At 46.5% G+C, this 17,282-nt stretch overlaps 1 protein-coding gene across 1 annotated transcript in view; it reads right to left on the bottom strand.

The window, feature by feature from the left end:
- Positions 1–17,282, bottom strand: part of LOC117367625 (sodium/hydrogen exchanger 10-like) — a 301,595-nt gene continuing 284,313 nt past the window's right edge. The window contains exons 26-27 of the mRNA XM_033960369.1: positions 12,608–12,685; positions 1–344 (exon numbers count right to left, since the gene is read on the bottom strand). Coding sequence (XP_033816260.1) covers positions 12,614–12,685 — 72 coding nt within the window. The 3' untranslated portion in view covers positions 1–344; positions 12,608–12,613. The remainder of the gene's footprint in view (positions 345–12,607; positions 12,686–17,282) is intronic.

Genomic DNA, 17,282 nt, shown 5'->3' with positions numbered 1-17,282 from the left:
AATTTTTAAACAAGTCTCTGAAGAATTTATTAAAACAAAGAGGGGTTCATCATTTTGTGACCAATAGTGATGTTAAAACAGCTGTATAATATGCAGAAATCTTAATAAAAATAACATTTAAAAAAATGAAATGTCATTATTCTAAACATTTACACATGTAAATCTGTAAATGCAGATCTGTAAATGTTAGCACATTCTTTATAGAATTACTCCTATAATTTCTTAAGGTGGATGCCTAGATCTTTTGACTGTTGCCTTCTATGTGTCTTCTTCACCCATCCTATTATTGTCATGGACTTATCGGAGAACAGGATCATGATATTCCACTTCTTTATGTCTGTTCCCTGAAAAAGAAAAAGATTATCAAATTTCTACTCTCTTAAGTAGATACAAGCAAAAACACAATTTGAAGTAACTGTATAGAAATGTTAGAAGCCTAAAAAATAAAATAGGAGAGTTAGAATGATGAGGTAGATATAATAGGCATCTCAGAGACCTGATGGAAGGGTACAAATTATATCGTAAGGATAGAGTAGAACAAATTGGAGGGAAGAAACTAAATCAGATAAAATTCTGCATGACATAGATAGCAGTGTGGAATCCATGTGTAAAGGGAAGGAATATAAAGGTAGGGTTATACAGTGCTCCCCCGCAAATTTGTGGTTGGCGATTCACGGTCCCGGTCATTCGCGATATTTTCCGACTATGAATGAACGGGCAGAAGAGGGCAGCCAAAGCGCCAGCGAGTGAAGGAAATCACTCGCGGTATGCTCCTTACGCCTCATCCTGTACTAAGTCGGGCCTCACCAATCAGGAGCTACTTTGACATGCAACTCCTGATTGGTGAGGTCTGACTTTAGTATAGGAAGAGGTGGTCAGAGCATATCGCTAGTGATTTCCTTCACTCACTGGCGCTACCCTCTCCTACCTCTCCGGCTGCCCTCTCCTGTCTCCCCTGCTAAAAACCGTATTTGCGGTTTTTCAACATTCATGGGGGTTCCTGGAACGGAACCCCTACAAATATCGGGGAACTACTGTACTACCACTTCCAGGACAGAATAAGCAGCCAGATGAAGAAATATTTTCAGAGATTAGGAAAGCTGGCAAATTGGGCAATAGTATAATAATGGGTGATTGACTGGTTAAATGATACATCAGGAAAAGCTAGGGAGGTAAAATTCCTAGACATTATAAATAACTGCTTCTTGGAGCAACTGGTCCAGGAACTGACAAGAGGGGGAGCTATTTTAGATTTGGTTCTTAGTGGAATGCAAGGCATAGTACAGAAGTTAACTGTATTGGGTCTGCTGGGAAACAGTGATCATAGTGTGATCAAATTTGAGCTGATAAGTGGAGTGACGTTGCAAAAGAAATCTACTGTAGAAGCATTTAATTTTCGAAAGGGCGACTGATACAATGAGGGAAATGGTTAAAAATAAGCTAAAAGGATCATTTGCAAAGGTTAGGACTGTAAACCAGATGTAGACCAAGATGGCCTTGAGGATAGAGCTTCCATGATCGAAATTCTGAACTGATGCCGAAGCTTACATTGAGGGGGGGTTCTTTTAGCCCAGGGGGAAGCGGAAGGGAAGTGCCCAACATGGTCCTCCAGCGGCACTGATCCAGACAACCATCGTGGCCATAAGATGAAGGCATTTTTAGCTTCAAGAGGATTGCCAGACCTAATGGTGGATCTTAGTTTTGAACAAGTCTCCTTGAGCCCAGATCAGGGTCAGGCTCCTCTTCAATCCATAAGGAATAGCCCTGCAGGAACGGAGGCTGGAATTGAGGGACAGTATCTAAATCTGGAGGAGCAATGGGAGAGAAGTCGATAGTGGAAGTTGGTCCTGCTGGAGCCCCAACATCAGCACCCTGGGTGGAGGCTAGAGAAGCAACTTCATTTGGGAAAGAGAACACAGTTTGGAGAAATGGTAAAGCCTGCCATTGTCCCCAAGGAAGACTATTGAAGTCATGAACTCCAATCAAAAAAAAAAAAGCAGTGACTATGTTGTGGAATGACTGTGGCACTATCAACTCCCTGGTGAACACTCAAGGTGAAATGCTGTGAGAACACGGTGAGAGTATTACATAATATATAATCTGTAGTTGGAGCACAGAAACTGCTAGCTAGATTTATTGGGAATATATTTAGAATTTAAAAAAAGGGGGGAAAAGGTAGATTCTAGCAGAATTTGTATCAGGGTCTCAATTGCTAGGCCCTCCTATACAACTATTGATAGGGATCTTGCTGACTCATTGGGACTTTACTCCCTTCCACCCATCCCAGGATTTGACTGCCTAATAATCAAGAAGTCTCAGTCAATCCCAATTCCAACCAATCAAGATGAATTTCATTCAGTGCAATCATCGTGGTGCTTTAGTTCCCAAGCACACCATCTGGAGACTCAAGGCTTACCCCATCTGTCTTCAATTTGATAGTATCAAAGAGAAGCTCTGTAAACTTAAGCAAGAATTAGAGGCAATCAAAGCAGCTACAATCACCCCTCACAAATATACCAATTTACCACCATTCCCCCAAAGAATAAAACAACCCAGGAATAAATGGATCATAGTAGGCTCAGGTAGACTGCGGCATGTGACACAGAAACATCCACCTTCACAATTGTTGCCTCTAAAGAATCCCTATGCTCCATTAGAGCAGTGTGATGCTGAAGATAAAAGAACTGAGGAGGAATTAGAACCAGTGAAGATAACTTGTGAAGAAAAGCACCCCCAAAGCTCATATAAAAAAGCTCAAACCAGAAAAGTATTACTGCTAGGGGATTCCATCATCAGAAGGATTAACCTTGGAACACAGGACAAGGAACTCAAAGAAGTGAAATGCCTTCCAGGATCCTCAGCTACCAGGAACGCCAGACGAATACTGACTGTAGGGAAGAAGCAAAGATTTTGAACCCTGATGTTGTTATCCACCTCAGAATAAATGACCTGGCCAACAATAACCTACCCACAGCACAGAAAGCTTTTCGGGAGCTGAGAGAGGGGTTAAAACCTTTTGTAAAGACTGTAGCTTTTTCAGAAGTACTGCCTACTTATGGAAAGGGTATGGAAAGAGTACAAAACACTGAGAATGTCAATATGTGGCTCAAAGCCTGGTGTCATCAAGAAGGGTTTAGGTACATAGGAGGATGGGGCAATACATGGAAAAACAAGAGACTATATTGTAATGATGGGCTGCACCTTACCATGGCAGGAAAAAGAATCCTAGCTGAAAAATTCAGGCAATATGTTTCTAGGCATTTAAACTAGAAAGTGGGGGTGGTGTATGTATGAAGATTACTTCCGGTGGCCACCCCAGCAAAAGACAAGATTTGATGATGATAAAGATAGCAATGAAAACAATATTTGCAATTCACTTTCTAGCGATGTAATAGGAAATGAGCTGAAATTAAAAACTATACAAAATATGAGATTGCTGTGGAATAGTAGCTGGAAAGCAATGACCACAAACACTTAGTCTAAGCAACAAAAATCAGGATCTGCAAGCCCTATTACGGGCAGACTTGGATATCATTTGCTATCACAGAAATATGGCTCACTGATTCCCATGGATGGGACACCAACATACCGGGCTGTAATCTTTTTAGGAAGGACAGAGATGGTCGAAAAGGTAGAGGAGTAGCTCTCTATGTAAAGACAGATATCCAAGCGACTGAAATGCAGGGGGCCTTGGGAAAGGAAAGCACAGTTATTTACCATAACAGGTGTTATCCAGGGACAGCAGGCAGATATTCTCACTGATGGGCGACGGCACCAACAGTGCCCCGGTATGGACATTTTAGAGTGAATTGCACTCTAAGAGCTTAGAAAGTTCTGGCTAGCCCGTACCGCGCATGCGTGAGAGCCTTCCCGCCCGACGTAGGTGCGCGGTCCCCTCAGTTAAGATAAGCCAGCTAAGAAGCCAACCCGGGGAGGTGGGTGGGTTTTGAGAATATCTGCCTGCTGTCCCTGGATAACATCTGTTATGGTAAGTAACTGTGCTTTATCCCAGGACAAGCAGGAAGCATATTCTCACTGATGGGTGACCTCCAAGCTAAGAAAATGGGATGGTGGGAAAGTTGTCCATTAGGAAAATAAATTTTGTAATACAGATTGGCCTAAGTGCCCATTCTGCCTGGAGAAAGACTCCAGACAGTAGTGACAAGTGAAGGTATGAACTGAGGACCAGGTGGCAGCTTTACAAATTTCCTCAATAGGAGTAGATCTGAGGAAAGCCACAGAAGCTGCCATAGCTCTACATAAGAGAATCCGGAGTTGAGGACTCAATATGTCTGGTCTTCCGCACCGATTTCCCCGATCTGACCGACATGGCCGTCAGGGGAGGTATGGGAAGAATAACAATGTCAAATTGGCTCCGACATCGACCCCTGGCCTGGCGGCACCGAAAAAAAACCCTTTGCTGAGGCGGAACAACCATAGATGCCGGTTCTGCAAAGGTCGGTACCAAGGAGACAGGCTCAGACCGCACCGGAACCGAAAGGGTTGGCGTTGGCACCCAAGAGTCAGAACGAACCGGTGTCATAAGGGTCGACGCCGATACCAAAGGCTCAGACCGGACCAGCAAGGCATGGAGTATGAGTTATAACTGCTCCCATAATTGGACTTGCAGTATTGCTGCAATTTTGTCGTCGAGACACTGCACCGGTACCGCTTGCTTTTTCACTGGTATCTTTGGTGCTGTTTTGCGCTCCGGAGATGAGAAGGCCAATGACGAGGCACTCACCTCAATGGGAGCCAAGCATTTCTTGGGACGCCTCGAGGGGATGATGATCGCAGTTACCACAATCCAGGAGGCAACCTGCAATGGGACACCCTTGCGGAGCGACTGCAGGCGAAGCCATCAGGCCATGCTTGCTCTGGCCTCCAACGTCCATGGCAAATGCATTTCCAAGGCATCTCGGTGTGGCGCCCACCGAGAAAGCTAGGCATGTTGAAGAGGATGCATGTGTGCCCTCACCCAGAGGGCCACATCCAGCGTGCCTACCATGGATCCCAACACCTCCAAGTAGTCCCATGCAGAAGAATCTGACTTCTTCAACAGAGCTGACTTCTGCGCACACTATCTGCCAATACTCTCACAAGGTCATATAAACCATCCGTCAAGTAGTCCATCCCAGCCATAAGAAGTTGAGGAGGAGCATATGCAGCCGAGCCTTACAGACGCGGACCACATATGGCATAGCCACAGCAGCTTTCACACCTAAATTAGCTGTCTCAAAAATTTTCCTGAGGATCACATCCATCCAGCAATCCTGCATATCTTTTAACACAACGCCCCCACCACTAGGTAGCGAAGTGCACCGGGTCACCTGGGCCACCAAGGAATCCACATTGGGTTGTCCCAGCAGCTGCTGACACTCCTGCGCCAGAGGATATAAACTAGACATGACCCGAGCATTCTGCAAGTGACCTTCCGGAGAGTCAAAGTGTTCTGTGACTAAAAAACTCAAATCCAGATGCCAGGGAAAAATGGCAGAGTGAGTGCGCATACTGTGGAGCCATAGAGAAGAAGTGGAAGAAGAGGGCTTGTCATTCAGGCCCAATTCCTATAAAAATTGAGCAATCAAGTCAGGGAGTGACACAACTTTAAACAAGCGCTCCACAGTCGTGTCTTCTCCAGGATCTGGAGCCCCTAAGGGATCCACAGATCCAGTATCCCAATCCAGATCTTCCAATCTGGGGAATAAATGATCAGCGAGGTAGTCTCCTGAACAGACTGTGAAACAGCCAGGGCGGTCTGAGAAACTGACATCCCCAAAGAAATACCGGTGCTGTGCGAAGGCGGAGGAGCAACAATGAATATCCAGCAGCCAGACCCCTTGATTGAAACTCGGACCATAAAATTTCAAGAACTACAAGAAGGCATCTGGACCCTGGGGCATAGAGGCACCCTTAGATGTGGTTCAAGGGAGGGTTAGATGATTTTCTGAAGGAAAAGGGGATAGAAGGGTATAGATAGAGTATTACTATACAGGTCCTGGACCTGAAGGGCCGCCACGTGAGCGGACTGCTGAGCATGATGGGCCTCTGGTCTGACCCAGCAGAGGCACTGCTTTTGTTCTTATGTTTCCATTGGCATTTTTTAGGCTGCAGAGAATCTGTCTCACAGCGGACAGACAAAGCCGCAGAACCAAGCTCTAAAAATAAATGCGTCCACCCCAATGGGTTAGCTGAGTGTGTAATCACCTGCTTCTGTGAAGGGAAGGCTGAACCAATAACATAGTAACATAGTCCCCTTACTGCGCCATGCGGCGCAAAAAGCTCTAATTGCGGCAATTGTTTCCCAAATTTGGCATGAATCCACACAAGGAGACCCTAAGGACTCCATTCCAGCAGTTTTCCTAACAAAAATTTGAATTTTACAGAAGCAGGGAAAAGTTGAAAAAAGCTCATTAAAAATTCAAAATGGCTACAATCACCCCTCACAAATATACCAATTTACCACCATTCCCCCAAAGAATAAAACAACCCAGGAATAAATGGATCATAGTAGGCTCAGGTAGACTGCGGCATGTGACACAGAAACATCCACCTTCACAATTGTTGCCTCTAAAGAATCCCTATGCTCCATTAGAGCAGTGTGATGCTGAAGATAAAAGAACTGAGGAGGAATTAGAACCAGTGAAGATAACTTGTGAAGAAAAGCACCCCCAAAGCTCATATAAAAAAGCTCAAACCAGAAAAGTATTACTGCTAGGGGATTCCATCATCAGAAGGATTAACCTTGGAACACAGGACAAGGAACTCAAAGAAGTGAAATGCCTTCCAGGATCCTCAGCTACCAGGAACGCCAGACGAATACTGACTGTAGGGAAGAAGCAAAGATTTTGAACCCTGATGTTGTTATCCACCTCAGAATAAATGACCTGGCCAACAATAACCTACCCACAGCACAGAAAGCTTTTCGGGAGCTGAGAGAGGGGTTAAAACCTTTTGTAAAGACTGTAGCTTTTTCAGAAGTACTGCCTACTTATGGAAAGGGTATGGAAAGAGTACAAAACACTGAGAATGTCAATATGTGGCTCAAAGCCTGGTGTCATCAAGAAGGGTTTAGGTACATAGGAGGATGGGGCAATACATGGAAAAACAAGAGACTATATTGTAATGATGGGCTGCACCTTACCATGGCAGGAAAAAGAATCCTAGCTGAAAAATTCAGGCAATATGTTTCTAGGCATTTAAACTAGAAAGTGGGGGTGGTGTATGTATGAAGATTACTTCCGGTGGCCACCCCAGCAAAAGACAAGATTTGATGATGATAAAGATAGCAATGAAAACAATATTTGCAATTCACTTTCTAGCGATGTAATAGGAAATGAGCTGAAATTAAAAACTATACAAAATATGAGATTGCTGTGGAATAGTAGCTGGAAAGCAATGACCACAAACACTTAGTCTAAGCAACAAAAATCAGGATCTGCAAGCCCTATTACGGGCAGACTTGGATATCATTTGCTATCACAGAAATATGGCTCACTGATTCCCATGGATGGGACACCAACATACCGGGCTGTAATCTTTTTAGGAAGGACAGAGATGGTCGAAAAGGTAGAGGAGTAGCTCTCTATGTAAAGACAGATATCCAAGCGACTGAAATGCAGGGGGCCTTGGGAAAGGAAAGCACAGTTATTTACCATAACAGGTGTTATCCAGGGACAGCAGGCAGATATTCTCACTGATGGGCGACGGCACCAACAGTGCCCCGGTATGGACATTTTAGAGTGAATTGCACTCTAAGAGCTTAGAAAGTTCTGGCTAGCCCGTACCGCGCATGCGTGAGAGCCTTCCCGCCCGACGTAGGTGCGCGGTCCCTCAGTTAAGATAAGCCAGCTAAGAAGCCAACCCGGGGAGGTGGGTGGGTTTTGAGAATATCTGCCTGCTGTCCCTGGATAACATCTGTTATGGTAAGTAACTGTGCTTTATCCCAGGACAAGCAGGAAGCATATTCTCACTGATGGGTGACCTCCAAGCTAAGAAAATGGGATGGTGGGAAAGTTGTCCATTAGGAAAATAAATTTTGTAATACAGATTGGCCTAAGTGCCCATTCTGCCTGGAGAAAGACTCCAGACAGTAGTGACAAGTGAAGGTATGAACTGAGGACCAGGTGGCAGCTTTACAAATTTCCTCAATAGGAGTAGATCTGAGGAAAGCCACAGAAGCTGCCATAGCTCTACATAAGAGAATCCGGAGTTGAGGACTCAATATGTCTGGTCTTCCGCACCGATTTCCCCGATCTGACCGACATGGCCGTCAGGGGAGGTATGGGAAGAATAACAATGTCAAATTGGCTCCGACATCGACCCCTGGCCTGGCGGCACCGAAAAAAACCCTTTGCTGAGGCGGAACAACCATAGATGCCGGTTCTGCAAAGGTCGGTACCAAGGAGACAGGCTCAGACCGCACCGGAACCGAAAGGGTTGGCGTTGGCACCCAAGAGTCAGAACGAACCGGTGTCATAAGGGTCGACGCCGATACCAAAGGCTCAGACCGGACCAGCAAGGCATGGAGTATGAGTTATAACTGCTCCCATAATTGGACTTGCAGTATTGCTGCAATTTTGTCGTCGAGACACTGCACCGGTACCGCTTGCTTTTTCACTGGTATCTTTGGTGCTGTTTTGCGCTCCGGAGATGAGAAGGCCAATGACGAGGCACTCACCTCAATGGGAGCCAAGCATTTCTTGGGACGCCTCGAGGGGATGATGATCGCAGTTACCACAATCCAGGAGGCAACCTGCAATGGGACACCCTTGCGGAGCGACTGCAGGCGAAGCCATCAGGCCATGCTTGCTCTGGCCTCCAACGTCCATGGCAAATGCATTTCCAAGGCATCTCGGTGTGGCGCCCACCGAGAAAGCTAGGCATGTTGAAGAGGATGCATGTGTGCCCTCACCCAGAGGGCCACATCCAGCGTGCCTACCATGGATCCCAACACCTCCAAGTAGTCCCATGCAGAAGAATCTGACTTCTTCAACAGAGCTGACTTCTGCGCACACTATCTGCCAATACTCTCACAAGGTCATATAAACCATCCGTCAAGTAGTCCATCCCAGCCATAAGAAGTTGAGGAGGAGCATATGCAGCCGAGCCTTACAGACGCGGACCACATATGGCATAGCCACAGCAGCTTTCACACCTAAATTAGCTGTCTCAAAAATTTTCCTGAGGATCACATCCATCCAGCAATCCTGCATATCTTTTAACACAACGCCCCCACCACTAGGTAGCGAAGTGCACCGGGTCACCTGGGCCACCAAGGAATCCACATTGGGTTGTCCCAGCAGCTGCTGACACTCCTGCGCCAGAGGATATAAACTAGACATGACCCGAGCATTCTGCAAGTGACCTTCCGGAGAGTCAAAGTGTTCTGTGACTAAAAAACTCAAATCCAGATGCCAGGGAAAAATGGCAGAGTGAGTGCGCATACTGTGGAGCCATAGAGAAGAAGTGGAAGAAGAGGGCTTGTCATTCAGGCCCAATTCCTATAAAAATTGAGCAATCAAGTCAGGGAGTGACACAACTTTAAACAAGCGCTCCACAGTCGTGTCTTCTCCAGGATCTGGAGCCCCTAAGGGATCCACAGATCCAGTATCCCAATCCAGATCTTCCAATCTGGGGAATAAATGATCAGCGAGGTAGTCTCCTGAACAGACTGTGAAACAGCCAGGGCGGTCTGAGAAACTGACATCCCCAAAGAAATACCGGTGCTGTGCGAAGGCGGAGGAGCAACAATGAATATCCAGCAGCCAGACCCCTTGATTGAAACTCGGACCATAAAATTTCAAGAACTACAAGAAGGCATCTGGACCCTGGGGCATAGAGGCACCCTTAGATGTGGTTCAAGGGAGGGTTAGATGATTTTCTGAAGGAAAAGGGGATAGAAGGGTATAGATAGAGTATTACTATACAGGTCCTGGACCTGAAGGGCCGCCACGTGAGCGGACTGCTGAGCATGATGGGCCTCTGGTCTGACCCAGCAGAGGCACTGCTTTTGTTCTTATGTTTCCATTGGCATTTTTTAGGCTGCAGAGAATCTGTCTCACAGCGGACAGACAAAGCCGCAGAACCAAGCTCTAAAAATAAATGCGTCCACCCCAATGGGTTAGCTGAGTGTGTAATCACCTGCTTCTGTGAAGGGAAGGCTGAACCAATAACATAGTAACATAGTCCCCTTACTGCGCCATGCGGCGCAAAAAGCTCTAATTGCGGCAATTGTTTCCCAAATTTGGCATGAATCCACACAAGGAGACCCTAAGGACTCCATTCCAGCAGTTTTCCTAACAAAAATTTGAATTTTACAGAAGCAGGGAAAAGTTGAAAAAAGCTCATTAAAAATTCAAAATGGCAGACAGACCCGAATTTACTTCAAAACCACACCAAAAATAACATTTCTGAAACTTTAAAAATTACAAACATAATAAATTTCAGGTGGGGGAACATAGAGGAACACTAGGAAACCTTCAAAGCCCCTCGAAATTAACTTAAAAGATCTATTTTGGAGCTTTTCATCTCCTGTACTCACAGTTTACTAGAGAAACAAAAAGCCTGCTGCTTTCCTCCAGCCTTTTCAATGGCAGGTTTAGAATTCATTGCCACACTGCTAGAAATTCATCTTTCAAGCTGATCTTTGGGTTGCTAGGTAAACACCCCTGTCTGACTATGCCTCCACCCCTGTGGACCACCAGATGCGCATCTAGATGGGCAGAGATGTGAAAATGCAGCCAGCGCTGCAGAACACCGCTGAGCCCCCTAAGCACGCTATACAGTCTGCGTTCGCCCCCCAGCTTAACAGGGAGTGAAACTAGATCAGGGACGGCCCTGAATTCCAAGGAAGACTAAGTAGACTGGCTAACAGGTACCCCGAAGGGATCAGCCTGTCAGCTAAAGACCGAAGTCTGAATTCTCAAGCAGGCAGCCTGTTAAAATTGCTTGAAATGCAAAAGAACCGCAAAAGGGAACAAAACATCACCAAATTAAAGAGACTAAATGTGGGAGAGCAGAACTCTTAACACCTGTAGCCATGCATGCATAAGAGAAAGACTGATGGTAGGAGCTAAGCTAGCCTGTGAAGTACTCTAGAGGCAGAGTGGAAAATCTGGAATGGTTCTCTTTTGCAGTCCATGCGGATAAAGGGAAATAACCCTATGGACTAGAACAGGGGTGCCCACACTTTTTGGGCTTATGAGCTACTTTTAAAATGACCAAGTCAAAATGATCTACCAACAATAAAATTAAAAAAAAAACACAAAGCACACTGTACGCAGAGAAAATGTTAATTATCATTTATATTCCGGGGGTTTTTCAAAGAGGTCAAGGCAGATGACTCTATGCACTGTCACCTCAGTAACAACCATACAAAAATAGACAAATATAACCCCCCTCCCTTTTTACTAAACCATGATAGCAATTTTTAGCGCAGGGAGCTGCGCTGAATGCCTCGCGCTGCTCTCAATGCTCATAGGCTCCCTGCGTTAAAAAACACTATTGCGGTTTAGTAAAAGGGGGCCATAGTGCAAAATATAGACAGCAGATATAAATTCTCAAAACGGACACATTTTGATCATTAAATTGAAAATAAAATCATTTTTCCTACTTTTGTTGTCTGGTGATTTCATGAGTCTCTGGTTGCACTTTCTTCTTCTGACTGTGCATCCAATATTTCTTCCCTTCTTTCAGCCTCCTGTATGCTTTCTCTCCTCCAGACTTCATTCTCTCCCCCAACTTTTTCTTCCTTTCTCCCTGCCCCCTTTCTTTTTTTTTTTCTCTCTTCATGCCCCCTTTCTTTCTTTCTCCCTGCCCTCCCCCAAGCCACTGCCACCACCATCGGGGAATAGGCCACCAAGCCACCACTGCCCCAAGCTCTCCCTGCTTCCCTGCGTCGGGCCGACCAGCATTCCTCTCCCCGACGACAATTCTGACGTCGGAGAGGAAGTTCCGGGCCAGCCAGGCAGCGATTGACTGGCCCGGAACTTCCTCTCCGACGGCAGAATTGACATCGGGGAGAGGAAGGCTGATCGGCCCGGTAGATTGTGAAGGCAACGCGAGTCTATCACGGAACCCGATCGACGTATTGGGCACCCCTGATCTAAAATGTCTCACCTATTGCACTGGAAATAATAGTATATTATGATCTACTGTAATAAAAGCTGCTGTAACCATGCACAAACAATATTTTATCTCAGATAGTACACACTCTGTAGATGTCCTGGAGACAAAGACTAAGTCTGAATTCAAGAAAGTGTGGGACAGGCACGTGGGATCTCTTAGAATTCTGTGGATGGGCTATGGCTGCTGCAGATGGGCAGACTAGATGAGCCATTTGGCCTTTGTCATCTTCTATGTTTCTGTGGGGTCTGAATCCAAATTGTAAAAAGTGTAGGTGGTCAAACTTAATCATAAAATCTGATAACAATTCATAGGTCTCTGTTAATTTCACAATCAGTAGTATATTTTATGCATATACAGCCAATATTTTTGAAGATGGCACTTGTTATTGTGAAACAAACTTAACACTCAAATTTAACAGTCTATATCTATATCATGACAAGTGTTACAAAGATACAATATACAAAAAGGGGAAGATTACCTCATTTCATGGTAGGAAAACGTTCAGCTGATTCTCCCGACTGTGTTTTACTCCAATATAGGAATTTTCTGATCTAACCTGTTTATGAAAAGAAGTTCAAGATGAAACAAACAGAACTCTGGAACTAATGTTCAAAAGATCTAAGTCAATATTGACAATGTAAACAAGGTGCTAGCAAATAAAAGAATCCAAATTTAGATACTTTTAAATAGAGGAGCCTAAATTTAATCCTCTCAGTATTAAGGAGGCAATTTTAGAAAGGCTTCTAAGCATGTGAAGCCTCTTTTAAAAGTTGAAGAAGGGATTTTCTAAAATTATCTTGTCTTAAGGGTCTTTTCGGCATTAGTCTCATGGTTATTAGATTATTATAATTCTCTATACCCATATCTTCCTAACTAAACCCCACTTTTACTAAACTGTGATAGCGGTATTAGCTGCTCCCGATACTCATAGGAACTCTATGAGCATCAGGAGCAGCGCAGAGCATTCAGTGTGGCTCCCTGCACCAATAACCGCTATTGCGAGTTAGTAAAAGGGGGGTATATGTTCCATGCTCTGCAGATAGCATCACTGGTAATGTAAACATATTACCCCATTACACTGTTGCAAAGGCATGTTCAATTAAAAGTTTTGTTTGATGACCTACTTTCTACTGCTACCTCACTAACAAGTTAAAAGGTGTTAAAGATGAAACTGGAACAAAAAATGTATGCAGTGGATATTTGTCTGGGTAATTGAACATTATTTTGCTCTGTGCTTTGGTGAATTAAAGTTTGGGGGTTGTATGTTTATTGATAAAAGACTGACTTTAAAAAAGCAAACATTATTAACTATTTTCATAGTCTAAAACCCCCATAGTTTTAAATTTGAACGTTCTGCCATAGGTAACCCCAGTGACAAATATCAAACTTATACCAACCGTGTAAAAAGATATATTTTTAATTGTATTAAAATACACAAAGCACAGTTACTTACCGTAACAGGTGTTATCCAGGGACAGCAGGCAGATATTCTTAACGTATGGGTGACGTCACCGACGGAGCCCCGGTACGGACCTTTTTAACTAGAAAGTTCTAGTTGGCCGCACCGCGCATGCGCGAGTGCCTTCCCGCCCGACGGAGGAGTGCGTGGTCTCCAGTTAGGATAAGCCAGCTAAGAAGCCAACCCGGGGAGGTGGGTGGGTCGTAAGAATATCTGCCTGCTGTCCCTGGATAACACCTGTTACGGTAAGTAACTGTGCTTTATCCCAGGACAAGCAGGCAGCATATTCTTAACGTATGGGTGACCTCTAAGCTAACAGAGAGGGAGGAGGGATGGTTGGCCATCAGGAAAATAAATTTTGTAACACAGATTGACCAAAGTGTCCATCCCGTCTGGAGAAGGCATCCAGACAGTAGTGAGTAGTGAATGTGTGAACTGAAGACCAAGTGGCCGCCTTGCAGATTTCCTCAATAGGAGTGGAACGGAGGAAAGCCACAGAAGCAGCCATAGCTCTGACCCTGTGGGCCGTGACAGGTCCTTCCAGTGACAGGCCGGCCCGAGCATAACAGAACGCAATACAGGCAGCAAGCCAATTGGACAGCGTTCGTTTAGATACAGGGTGACCCAGACGATTAGGATCGAAGGTCAGAAAAAGTTGAGGAGAGGAGCGGTGAGCCCTGGTACGGTCAAGGTAGTACGCCAGGGCACGCTTACAATCCAGCGTGTGAAGAGCCTGTTCCCCAGGATGAGAATGGGGTTTAGGGAAGAAAACAGGCAGCACGATGGACTGGTTGAGGTGAAAGGCTGAAACCACCTTAGGAAGGAATTTAGGATGGGTACGCAGAACCACCTTGTCATGGTGAAAAACAGTGAACGGTGGATCGGCGACCAGTGCATGTAGCTCACTAACCCTCCTGGCAGAGGTGATGGCAATGAGGAAAAGCACCTTCCATGTGAGAAGTTTGAGCGAGGTAGTAGCCAGAGGCTCAAAAGGAGGTTTCATGAGGGCTGATAACACCACATTGAGGTCCCAGACGACTGGGGGAGGCTGAAGAGGTGGTTTGATATTGAAAAGGCCTCTCATGAACCGGGAAACCAGAGGATGAGCCGTGAGGGGTTTTCCAAGGATAGGCTCATGAAACGCAGTGATGGCACTGAGGTGGACTCTGATTGAGGTCGACTTGAGGCCAGCGTCGGAGAGAGAGAGTAAATAGTCCAGTACAGTTTCCACCGCCAGAGAGGTGGGATTGTGATGATGAAGGAGACACCAAGCGGAGAACCGGGTCCACTTCTGATGGTAACATTGGAGTGTGGAGGGTTTCCTGGAGGCATCCAAAATGCGACGGACTGGTCGAGACAGGTTTTCTGGAGAGGTCAGCCCGAGAGAAACCAAGCTGTCAGGTGGAGCGAAGACAGATTGGGATGTAGTAGAGACTGATGTTGCTGTGTAAGAAGAGTAGGAAACACAGGTAGAGGAATGGGATCCCTGGAGCTGAGCTGAAGCAGGAGGGAGAACCAATGTTGTCTGGGCCACCGAGGGGCGATGAGAATCATGGTGGCCCTGTCCTTGCGGAGCTTGAATAGGGTCCGCAACATCAGAGGAAGTGGAGGGAAGGCATAGAGGAACCGATCCGTCCAGTCGAGTAGGAATGCATCCGGGGCCAGACGATGCGGAGAGTAGAGTCTGGAGCAGAACTGGGGCAGCTGATGGTTGTGAGGAGCTGCAAAGAGGTCCACCTGTGGAGTGCCCCATCGAGCAAAGATGGAGTGGAGAGTGGGAGGATCCAGGGTCCACTCGTGAGGTTGAAGGATGCGGCTGAGCTGGTCGGCCAGGGAGTTCTGTTCGCCCTGGATATAGACCGCTTTGAGAAAAAGATTGTGGGCTGTGGCCCAGGTCCAAATTCGGAGGGCCTCCTGACAAAGGAGACGAGATCCGGTGCCGCCTTGCTTGTTGATGTAGTACATGGCGACTTGGTTGTCCGTGCACAGGAGGAGAACCTGAGGATAGAGAAGGTGCTGGAAGGCCTTGAGAGCATAAAACATGGCTCTGAGTTCCAGGAAATTGATGTGATGTTGACGCTCCTGAGGGGTCCAGAGTCCCTGGGTGCGTAGATCCCCTATGTGAGCTCCCCATGCATAGGGGGAGGCATCTGTGGTGATGATCATGGAATGAGGGGGCGGATGAAGAAGGAGGCCCCTGGAAAGATTTGAGGAGTTCAACCACCATTGAAGAGAGTGCTGAAGAGATGATGTCACAGAGATGGGATGAGAAAGAGGATCCCTGGTCTGCGACCATTGGTTGGCGAGGGTCCATTGCGGTATCCTCAAATGGAGTCGCGCCAGAGGAACCACATGGACTGTCGAGGCCATGTGACCCAGAAGAATCATCATCTGGCGAGCAGGGATGGATGGTTGGAGGAGCACCTGTCGACAGAGGTGAAGCAGTGTCCGGTGCCGGTCGGCAGGAAGGAACGCTCTCATGGAGTTGGTATCGAGAAGTGCTCCGATGAACTGAAGGCGCTGCGTGGGAAGCAGATGCGACTTGGGATAATTGATCTCGAACCCCAAGAGATGGAGGAAAGAGATGGTGTGGTGAGTGGATTGCAGCACAAGTGGAGCGGTCGTTGCTTTCACCAACCAATCGTCCAAGTAGGGGAACACTTGTAGGTTGTGGGACCTGAGACAGGCCGCTACCACAATCAGGCACTTGGTGAACACCCTGGGCGAAGATGCGAGACCAAAGGGAAGCACTTTGTACTGATAGTGGTGATTGAGTATCTGGAATCGGAGGTAGCGACGTGAAGCCTGATGGATTGGGATGTGAGTGTAGGCCTCCTTGAGGTCCAGGGAACATAGCCAGTCGTGTTGAGACAGAAGAGGATAAAGTGTGGCAAGTGAGAGCATCCTGAACTTTTCCTTGACCAAACACTTGTTGAGGTTCCTGAGGTCGAGGATAGGACGAAGATCTCCTGTTTTCTTGGGTACCAAGAAGTAGCGGGAGTAAAATCCCTGACCTCTTTGGTCTGGTGGAACTTCTTCGATGGCATTGAGAAGGAGGAGGGATTGGACCTCCCTTAGGAGGAGAGGAGTTTGGGAGGAGTGAGAAGCAGACTCTACGGGAGGATGGTCTGGAGGAAGAGTCTGAAACCTTAGTGAGTATCCGTGACGGATGATGTTTAGAACCCACAGGTCTGATGTAATGGCCTCCCAGCGTCGTTGAAAGATGGTGAGGCGGCCCCCGATAGGTTGAGGCAGAGGCAGCGAGGGTTGGAGACTGGCTATGCCCTGGAGAAAGGAGTCAAAAGGGCTGAGGAGGCTTAGTTTGAGGGAGAGGCTTAGCTGTCTGGTGAGATTGCGAGCGAGCCTGAGAGTGTTGTTGCTGTTGTTGGCGAGGCCGACGAGATTGCTGTTGAGGAGGATTCAGCGGCCTAGCAGAAAAGCGACGTTGGTAAGAAGACTGAGGTCTGTATGGTCGTGTCGGCGGAGTCTTCTTTTTAGGCTTAATGAGGGTGTCCCATCTGGTCTCATGAGCCGAAAGTTTTTGTGTGGTGGTATCTAGAGACTCCCCAAAAAGTTCGTCACCAAGACAGGGCGCGTTGGCAAGGCGGTCTTGGTGGTTGACATCCAGGTCAGATACTCTCAGCCAGGCAAGGCGTCGCATAGCAATTGCCAGAGCAGAGGCACGGGAGGAGAG

Source organism: Geotrypetes seraphini, chromosome 10 (genome assembly GCF_902459505.1).
Source record: "Geotrypetes seraphini chromosome 10, aGeoSer1.1, whole genome shotgun sequence".
Taxonomy (NCBI): domain Eukaryota; kingdom Metazoa; phylum Chordata; class Amphibia; order Gymnophiona; family Dermophiidae; genus Geotrypetes; species Geotrypetes seraphini.
Note: the sequence above shows the minus strand (reverse complement) of the source record. Positions and strands in the feature narration are given on the sequence as shown.